The sequence below is a fragment of the Xyrauchen texanus genome, chromosome 32 (genome assembly GCF_025860055.1).
Source record: "Xyrauchen texanus isolate HMW12.3.18 chromosome 32, RBS_HiC_50CHRs, whole genome shotgun sequence".
NCBI lineage: Eukaryota > Metazoa > Chordata > Actinopteri > Cypriniformes > Catostomidae > Xyrauchen > Xyrauchen texanus.
In genome coordinates this window covers 29,524,231-29,534,230 of record NC_068307.1, presented here as the reverse complement: position 1 = coordinate 29,534,230, position 10,000 = coordinate 29,524,231, and the positions used below count along the sequence as shown (strand labels likewise).

Genomic DNA, 10,000 nt, shown 5'->3' with positions numbered 1-10,000 from the left:
GTAGGGAGCTCTAACGCATTTTACCCCTCACAGATGTGAACTGTAGGGGGCTCTAACACATTATACCCCTCACAGATGTGAACTGTAGGTGGCGCTCTAACACATTTTACCCCTCACAGATGTGAACTGTAGGGGGCTCTAACACATTTTACCCCTCACAGATGTGAACTGTAGGGGGCTCTAACGCATTTTACCCCTCACAGATGTGAACTGTAGGGAGCTCTAACGCATTTTACCCCTCACAGATGTGAACTGTAGGGGCTCTAACGCATTTCACCCCTCACAGATGTGAACTGTAGGGAGCTCTAAAGCATTTTACCCCTCACAGATGTGAACTGTAGGGGGCTCTAAAGCATTATACCCCTCACAGATGTGAACTGTAGGGGGCTCTAACGCATTTTACCCCTCACAGATGTGAACTGTAGGAGGCTCTAACGCATTATACCCCTCACAGATGTGAACTGTAGGGAGCTCTAACACATTTTACCCCTCACAGATGTGAACTGTAGGGGGCTCTAACACATTATACCCCTCACAGATGTGAACTGTAGGGGCACTCTAACACATTATACCCCTCACAGATGTGAACTGTAGGGGGCTCTAACGCATTTTACCCCTCACAGATGTGAACTGTAGGGAGCTCTAACGCATTATACCCCTCACAGATGTGAACTGTAGGGGGCGCTCTAACGCATTTTACCCCTCACAGATGTGAACTGTAGGTGGCGCTCTAACACATTTTACCCCTCACAGATGTGAACTGTAGGTGGCGCTCTAACACATTATACCCCTCACAGATGTGAACTGTAGGGGGCGCTCTAACACATTATACCCCTCACAGATGTGAACTGTAGGTGGCGCTCTAACACATTATACCCCTCACAGATGTGAACTGTAGGGGGCGCTCTAAGGCATTTGACCCCTCACAGATGTGAACTGTAGGTGGCGCTCTAACGCATTTGACCCCTCACAGATGTGAACTGTAGGGGGCGCTCTAACACATTTTACCCCTCACAGATGTGAACTGTAGGGGGCGCTCTAACACATTATACCCCTCACAGATCTGAACTGTAGGGGGCGCTCTAACACATTTTACCCCTCACAGATGTGAACTGTAGGGGCGCTCTAACACAGATGTGCTCGTCCATAGACATTCAGTCTAATGTTCAGTTCAAGCAACACCCTCATTATCTCATTGAATATCTCGGCTCTGAGTGGACTACAAGCTCAATCCAGGTGTCATTAGAAAGCTGAGATCCTCCCCTTTACGATGATGTATAACATTTTATCATCCACATATTTTCTGATGATTTGTTTGATGATGTGTCTTTAGAAAGCTGATATCCTTCTTAAACGTAAATGTAAACTTTTTTCGCTATATAGCGCCCCCCTAGAGGGGTTTCATGTGTTTACATGACTAAATTCTGAAAATATCGGACTATTCTACTGCATGTAAATGTGGTCACCGGTTTATTTTCCTGGCACACTTTTACTAACTTTTTGCCTACTCTCGCCCTCTTTCTCTCTCAAAAGGGTTTTCTTGAAAACTCAACAGTATTTCATAGTTTCTACACAAGTGATTCTGAAGTGGGTAGTTTATACACTCCGATCCTCTTCCTCCTCGGCATGACGTCTGTTTTCATCCTCAGTGTCTTCATGGTGCTCCGCAGGTCAGATATTTTGCTCCTGAAGGAAACATTCAGAGGACTTTTTCAAAACAGCATGTTTAATTTGATTTGTAATGAATAATTCAGTGATGTATGCTGCTGTTTTTCAGGACTGTTGTGGGATATAAACACTCGTGGTTGACTGGAAATCACTTCAGTTCTAATATGAGTTATAAAGTGTTTTGTGGATGGGATTTCTGCATCCAGAATCCACAGGCAGCATCACTTCAACACAACTTCATCAGGAACGAACTGAAGGTGAGAAATGGACTGGACTGGCCAAACATTAGTGTGCAGGATGATGTCCTAAATATTTCCATTTTCCCAGAAGAGAAAGGCTCTAATGTGCTTTTTGCCTAAAAAATTCTATTAACTTTTCTGGAATATACACTCATACTCTGACGTCTGACCTCCAGATGGATTTCGAGGAGCAGATGTTTCGTGAGAGAGTCCAGCAGCGGTCACTCAGACAGTGGGTTCTGCTCGTCCTCCTGCGGGTCGTTCTGAACTTCCTTGTGTTGATTCTTCTGGGCGGCTCCTTCTTTCTCATCTATTTCGCCATCGCGCTGTCACAAGACCCGGTACACGTTAAATATGTTTGTTTCTTCAACTTCAGGCTGTTTCAGGTTCCATGGGTTGATTTTCAGCAACAAAAAAAAATCAACTTTTTAAAAATACTAATTATTACAAGTTTAATTAAATCTGGTGCGTTTTTGGGCCGCCTGCAATTTTTAACACTCAAGTTTAAAAGCTCACCATTTACACATACTGTGGACTGATTGCCAAAAATGGCAAGCACTTTCTTTTTAGAGAACCCCTTCAAATAATAATAAAAAAAAGACTCAAATTATTTATAACTATTTTATGTGTTTATAATCTTTTTGTTTATAATTTTTGTCCTAACTTTGTAAACATGTAATCTGGTTCACTCTACCTCACTTTGAAAAGTTTCATTTTTTTGCACTAGATGGTTTCTCTATCACATTACATCACAATATACAGATGTGAACTGTAGGGGGCGCTCTAACACATTTTACCCCTCACAGATGTGCTCGTCCATAGACATTCAGTCTAATGTTCAGTTCAAGCAACACCGTCATTATCTCATTGAATATCTCGGCCTCTGAGTGGACTACAAGCTCAATCCAGGTGTCATTAGAAAGCTGAGATCCTTCACTTTACGATATATAACTGTGGCAGGGTGGAGTGCAGGGCCGGGTTGTGATTCTTGTGATTTTTTGGGGGGTACTACACTGTTACAGGAAGTACCCCCCCCTATTTAATTATTTCTGTTTCCCTCACCTTGTCCCCTCCCTCATCCAGGTAGACCTGGTCCCTCAACACCAGCTCTATCACCAAGAAAGCCCAGCAGCGTCTCTACTTTCTTCGAAGGCTGAGGAAAGCACATCTCTCCCATCCTCACTACATTCTATAGAGGGACTATTGAGAGCATCCTGAGCGGCTGCATCACTGCCTGGTTTGGGACTTGCACCGTTTCGGACCGCAAAGCCCTGCAGAGGATAGTGAGGACAGCTGAGAAGATCATCAGGGTCTCTCTTCCCTCCATCAAAGACATTTACAAAAAAAACGTTAACGTTTTAAGTGGAAACTTTTTTTGCGATATAGCACCCCCTTTTGGACCCGCCGGCTGTAAACAATTTCAATATTTATTGTGTCAAAATAATTTATATCAATTGTTCAAAATGATAGTGTTTAAATATCACGTGAGCAAAATATTTTATTGGCCGTCATTTCCAATCAAGCTGTAAATTTTACAAATTGTGCAAAAAGTGTGAAAACATGATTTAACTGTGTGTAGTTGTGATACGTCAAATTTAAGCTATAATAAGGAACCAGTCCTTTTAATTGAAAAGGGTTAAAAATGTAATTTCAGCATCATTTCCAGCACAGGATCTCAGTGGCCAGTGGTTGAGGCTCTGGGTTACTGACTGAAAGGTCGGGGGTTCAAGCCCCAGCACTGTCAAGATGCCACTGTTGGGCCCTTGAGCAAGGCCCTTGACCCTATCTGCTCCAGGGGCGCTGTTTCGTGGCTGATCCTGCGCTCTGACCCCAGCTTAGTTGGGATATGCGAAAATAACTGCATCTCATTGGTTCTGTACAATAAATCTGAATCTTAATCTGCTGTGATGCATGAACACACACTGCACTCCTTTTAAAAGTGTGCAAACTCTCTCTCTCTTTCAGGATGAGGATCTCCGGATTCTCTCTCTAATATTGGAGTATGCTCCTCCGATCACCATGGCAACATTAAACAACCTGTTACCACACGTCTTCAGTAAGATCTCAGAGTTTGAGGATTACTCTCCCACCACCCAACTCAACCTCACCCTGATCAGGTCAGACAGGTCATGCCCTTTGACCTCTGAAGTGTGTTATATCTTCCAAAGGCATTAAACTAAAATTGCGGATGTGTTGTGGTGTGTGTGTGTGTGTGTGTGTGTGCAGGAGTATTTTCCTAAGGCTGGCATCTTTAGGCATCTATCTGGTCTTCTTCATCATACAAGTCCGTCGTTCAGATATACCCAAGGTTTGAGATCTCGTTAATATCAGCGATTGAAATAGACTCTTTTGTTGATGTCTGCTGCTTCCTTCAGTTTGTAATCAAAGTCTGAGATGTCAATATGAGCTGATCCAGTTATGTTCTCCACATTGTTTTAGTAAGATAAGTTATCTCTATATTCTCAAAGGCTAAGAAAGATCAAACTCTGAACAAACTTTAACTTTGCATCCTTCTGTGACACTTATCATCTCTCTCGTTGTTTATCAGTGTCCCGAGAACGAGTTTGGAAAGGAGATGTACAAACTCACCGTGTTCAACCTCCTCATTTGCATCTGCAGTACGTTTTGCCTGGCCTACCCAAGAACGTGAGATATCTGAACTATTCCTTTCAGCAGGTTTAATCTGGATTTGGAAGTGATTCTTGACTCTACCTTTGTGGTTCATCGTAGGTTATTGGTGGAGAAGTTTCCAGATTCAAAGTTGGCGCAGATATTGGGCAAACAACATTTTGAGATTCCCTTAAATATACTGGACCTGGTGAACAGTCAGACAGTCACATGGGTGGGCGTGTTTTACTGCCCTCTTCTGCCCGCCATCAGCACCATCAGACTGCTGATTGTCTTCTATGTCAAGAAGGTTTGATGTCAATTTTATTTCAGTTCACCTTTGTATGGAAGCACATTTCTGCCACGTGAATAAAGTCAAGTCTTATTTTGAGTTTTTGTTATTAACAAATTTTATTGATTCCATTCAACAAGTTAAATAAACATCACAACAAATGCAGAATCAAATAATATACAATTAAACCCTTCCCCCCGAACACCCCCACCCGGCACAAACACTAACCCCAGTGCTCAGAAATATTTGGAAACAAAAAAAAATTATCTTAATAACACACACTTAAGAGATCCCTCTCCACTACCCCTCCCCGAAAGCCAAATATCTGCCCCATTTTCTATCAAATAACCCTAGATTTCCTCAGACCGACCTCCAACCACTTAAAATAACCTGTCTGGCGACAGGAGTGGTGGTGGTGTAGTGGTCTAAAGCACATAACTGGTAATCAGAAGGTTGCTGGTTTGATCCCCACAGTCACCACCATTGTGTCCTTGAGTAAGACACTTAACTCCAGGTTGCTCTGGGGGGATTGTCCCTGTAATAAGTGCTCTGTATAATACATTGGTACTCAGAAGGTTGCTGGTTTGATCCCCACAGCCACCACCATTGTGTCCTTGAGTAAGACACTTAACTCCAGGTTGCTCGGGGATTGTCCCTGTAATAAGTGCTCTGTATAATACATTGGTACTCAGAAGGTTGCTGGTTTGATCCCCACAGCCACCACCATTGTGTCCTTGAGTAAGACACTTAACTCCAGGTTGCTCCGGGGGGATTGTCCCTGTAATAAGTGCTCTGTATAATACATTGGTAATCAGAAGGTTGCTGGTTTGATCCCCACAGTCACCACCATTGTGTCCTTGAGTAAGACACTTAACTCCAGGTTGCTCCGGGGGGATTGTCCCTGTAATAAGTGCACTGTAAGTCACTTTGGATAAAAGTGTCTGCCAAATGCATAAATGTCTGATCTGGTGATCATGCTGCTAGTTAGGACCCAACTCTTTATGTGCCCATTCTCAACGTTGATGGCCACCCTATTGCCCAAAATACAGTCTGGGGCAAAACTAAACCCGACTGCCCAATACATCACATATAAGACTCTTAATTGTCAACCAGAACTCCTGGATCTTAACACCCCCCCAAAAGATATGGGTGGTGTCTCCATCCACTGATTGGCATCGCCAGCAGGTGGGTGTGTCTTTAAGACCAAGCCTATATAATCTAGAGGGGGTCCAATAGAAATTCTTAAATTGCATCAGGCGCACCCTTGAATCTCTAGATACAGACTTGATGTTTTATATAATCCCATCCCAACTCCTCCAATCCCAAGATTAAATCTTTCTCCCATAATCTCTTGATTGAAGTTGAAGCTCCATGTGGACCACAGATGATGAAAACAGACTTCCATCATGGAACACTTCTGCAACGGTGGATAGAATAATGACAAGAATGTGGTGATGGTGTAGTGGTCTAAAGCACATAACTGGTAATCAGAAGTTTGCTGGTTCGATCCCCACAACCACCACCATTGTGTCCTTGAGCAAGGCACTTAACGCCATGTTGTTCCTGTGTGCACTGTAAGTCGCTTTGGATAAAAGCATCTGCCAAATGCATAAATGTAAATGTAATCATCTCTCTTTCTCTCTCTCAGTTCACATTGGTGAGATGTTGTGTTCCTGCTCAGAGAATATTCCGGACCACCAGTTCCTCAGTTCTGTTTAATTTCATGCTGTTGTTGGGTCTGATTGTGTCTGTGGCCACTCTGAGTGTCAACATCAACAGGTATTAGTAATGGACTGACATCGAGTGTTCAATGGCTGCTGTTGATAGATACAGTCCAGAAGTGCTGGTGATCATGTGAACTCTTTATGTTTGAAGAACACAAGATGTTTCTTGGAACGTTCTTAAATCCTGCCGGTGCACATGATCATCAGGTGTTGTTCATCTGAGCTCCAGCGCACGCGGTCATTAAAGCAAATACCAAAACATTCTCAAATTCGTGATAAATGATTCGACTTTTCACTCAAATTGTGATGCTGATTATTAATTAGTAATGAAACTTTTGTAGTAAATCAGACAGAATGCACAATCAACACATCTTCACTGCTATTTCTGGTGTCAGACTTTTGTAATTATGATACAATCTATCATAGATGAATTGCTGAAATGAAATGAACATGTATTTCACTGAATATTTACTTAAATACTCTCTGTTCAGTGTAACGTGTACAGAGATACGACTGGATCAGTTTGACACACATTCATAAACAACACTGTGTGTTTTTCCTGTGAGGTTTGAAACGGGCACCTGTGGTCCGTTTGAAGGCACAACCGTGTTTAACGTGACGATTGAGTGTATGAAGATACTGCCCGACTCCGCACAGACCGCCATCAGTTACATCTCATCTGGGCCATTTGCATTCATTTTCATACTGGTTGAAATGTAAGTGTGTGTTTGTGAATGTGTGTGAGTGTGTGTGAGTGTGTGTGTGTTTGTCAATGTGTGTGTGTGAGTGTGTGTGTGTGAGTGTGTGTATGAGTGTGTGTGTGAGTGTGTGAGCGTGTATTTATCACTTTGTGGGGAACAAATGTCCCCATAAGGATAGTAAAACCCGAAATGTTTGACCTTGTGGGGACATTTTGTCGGTCCCCATGAGGAAAACAGCTTATAAATCATACTAAATGATGTTTTTTGAAAATGTAAAAATGCAGAAAGTTTTCTGTGAGGGTTAGGTTTAGGGGTAGGGTTAGGTTTAGGGGATAGAATATAAAGTTTGTACAGTATAAAAACCATTATGTCTATGGAAAGTCCTCATAAAACATGGAAACACAACATGTGTGTGTGTGTGTGTGTGTGTGTGTGTGTGTGTGTGTGTGTGTGTGTGTGTGTGTGTGTGTGTGTGTGTGTGTGTGTGAGTGTGTGAATGTGTGTGTGTGGATGTGTGTGTGAGTGTACCATGATATGAACTGTTTTTGTTCTGATAGTTGCTTATTTGAACGATCTGTTATAGTCAAAAATCTATGGCAATAGTTTTTCTAAGAACCCCCCAAATAAAATAAAATTATTCATTAAAAGTGTTTATAATCTTATGATAAACAGATTTTTTTTTTTAAGATTTTTTTGTTTTGTTCTGTTCATCCCATCTGCCTCCTTATTTTATTCCACTAGATGGCAGGAAGTACTAGAAAAAAATTCTGTCACAAAATGCCTAGTAACAGTAACTTCATGTATTTATTTACATCATAATGGGTAGCTCCACCCACAGTTAAATCTCATTGGTCCATGTAAGGGGGGTTCAGGGGAAAGGTGGAGGCGAGAACCGGCTCAAAAATATAAATCATATTTAATGAAATAAAAACACACAAACACACACAGAGCAGCTGCCTGTAATTCTCTCTCTCTCTCGAGCCTGGCCCCGCCCTCCTCCATCAAATATATTGTGACTGGCTGTGAATTTGATAATTTGGTTGGGATGTGTGTAATGTTTATAATGGTGTTTGACTGTACAGATGTGCATGTGTGTACGTTTTCTGAACTTGGTTAATTGTTTTACAGTGTCATACTGACGTCATACTTGTCTCGTGGACGAGCCTATCGTAAAGCCATCGAGAGACTGAAGGACATGTTGGTAATGGTGAGTGATTTACAAACTAAATAAAAAAACCTTATGGTTCATTTACATTTAGGCTACATTTATTCATTTAACTGCAGCTTTTACAAATGAATAAACCCACAATGTTTAACCCTCCTGTGATATTAATGAATATTTGGAGACTTTTATTTTTTTTACCTCACTTTGGTATTTATGGTCATATTTGACCGGAGGATTCAGATGTGTACCCCCTTTTTATGATGATGATGATACCATTTCTTCTTCCCTGAAGTAGAACAATAACATTATGAATTTAATTTGAGATTTTATGCTATTTCTACATTTTTACATTTTATGATTAATATGCATATACAAATAAGCAAATTTTTTATAAAATTTTTTGTTCAGACCCTACACTTCTATAAGTTGAAACATGAATAAAATATGAGAATGTGGCATAAATGGCAGATTTGGTTCATCTGATGAATACTACTACATCAATAATTAGTTGAAGATCATGTGATGTCAGTAACAGACAGTAGATGACTGTAGACACACACTGTGTAGTCTGATGACTTATTATAAACTGTGAGTGTGTGAGTGTGTGAGTGTGTGTGTGTGTGTGTGTGTGTGTGTGTGTGTTTGTGTGTATGTTTGTGTGTGTGAGTGTGTGTGTTTGTGTCTGTGTGTGTGTATGTATGTGTGTGTCTGTGTGTGTGTGTGTGTGTGTGTGTGTGTGTGTGTCCGGCCAAACAACCCCCTAGCTCCGCGTGGTGCCGGACGGGCAACGCCGTGGGCAGTGCCATGGGGGGAGGGCCAATAGAGACTGTTCCCTCCCCGTTTTGTCATGGGGCTTTGTAGCCTCCACAGCGGCCAAATGGGGGCTCTGGACGAGTGCGAGGGGCTGGTAACTCCTTCACCTTCAACTGAGTACCACAAAACCATAAATCAAAACTTTAAGTAGGCTAGTGCTGGAGGCCCTGGGGGGACAGGTGTCTATGATGTCTCCTGGCCAAACTCTATCAGGAAGAGCCAGGAGACTGAATCCTCACCCTTGGGGCTCATCCAGAAACAACAAAAAGCCACTACGAATGGCCACGTGGAATTTTCGAACACTCACAGGGGAGGAGAGGCTGCCACTCCTCTGTCGGGAGCTGGACCAGTACCGCCTGGATCTCTGTGGTGTTCAGGAGGTCCGGTGGACCGGCTCTGGCTCCTGCCACAGTGAGGGGTGGACTGTCCTCTACTCGGGGCAGGAGACTGCCAAACAACAGGGAGTGGCTCTTACTCTGAAGGGAGCGTGGGAGTATGGCGGTGAGGTTTGGGAAGCTGTGAGCTCCAGGTTACTTTGTGTTCGCCTTTCCATCAACCAGAGGCAAGGAGTGGTGGTCGTGGTTATTTATGCCCCCACCGAAGACGAACATCCATGGAGGGATGCGGCAAAGGCCGATGAGTCAGGTGCCTTCTATGACCTCCTGTCAGAGGTGCTGGCTAAAGTGGCCCCTCGGGATAGAATAATCATTTTGGGTGATTTCAATGCCCGAGTTGGTCATGATGCTAGCACCTGGTCAGGAGTGATTGGAAGACATGAGCCAGATCAGCTC

At 42.7% G+C, this 10,000-nt stretch overlaps 1 protein-coding gene across 1 annotated transcript in view; it reads left to right on the top strand.

Moving 5' to 3' along the window:
* The window catches only part of LOC127626112 (transmembrane channel-like protein 7), a 26,421-nt gene that overhangs the window by 11,625 nt on the left and 4,796 nt on the right, over positions 1-10,000 (top strand). Inside the window, exons 6-15 of the mRNA XM_052101678.1 lie at positions 1,534-1,670; positions 1,778-1,925; positions 2,084-2,248; positions 3,873-4,024; positions 4,134-4,215; positions 4,456-4,553; positions 4,638-4,824; positions 6,455-6,585; positions 7,097-7,246; positions 8,360-8,438. Coding sequence (XP_051957638.1) covers positions 1,534-1,670; positions 1,778-1,925; positions 2,084-2,248; positions 3,873-4,024; positions 4,134-4,215; positions 4,456-4,553; positions 4,638-4,824; positions 6,455-6,585; positions 7,097-7,246; positions 8,360-8,438 — 1,329 coding nt within the window. The remainder of the gene's footprint in view (positions 1-1,533; positions 1,671-1,777; positions 1,926-2,083; positions 2,249-3,872; positions 4,025-4,133; positions 4,216-4,455; positions 4,554-4,637; positions 4,825-6,454; positions 6,586-7,096; positions 7,247-8,359; positions 8,439-10,000) is intronic.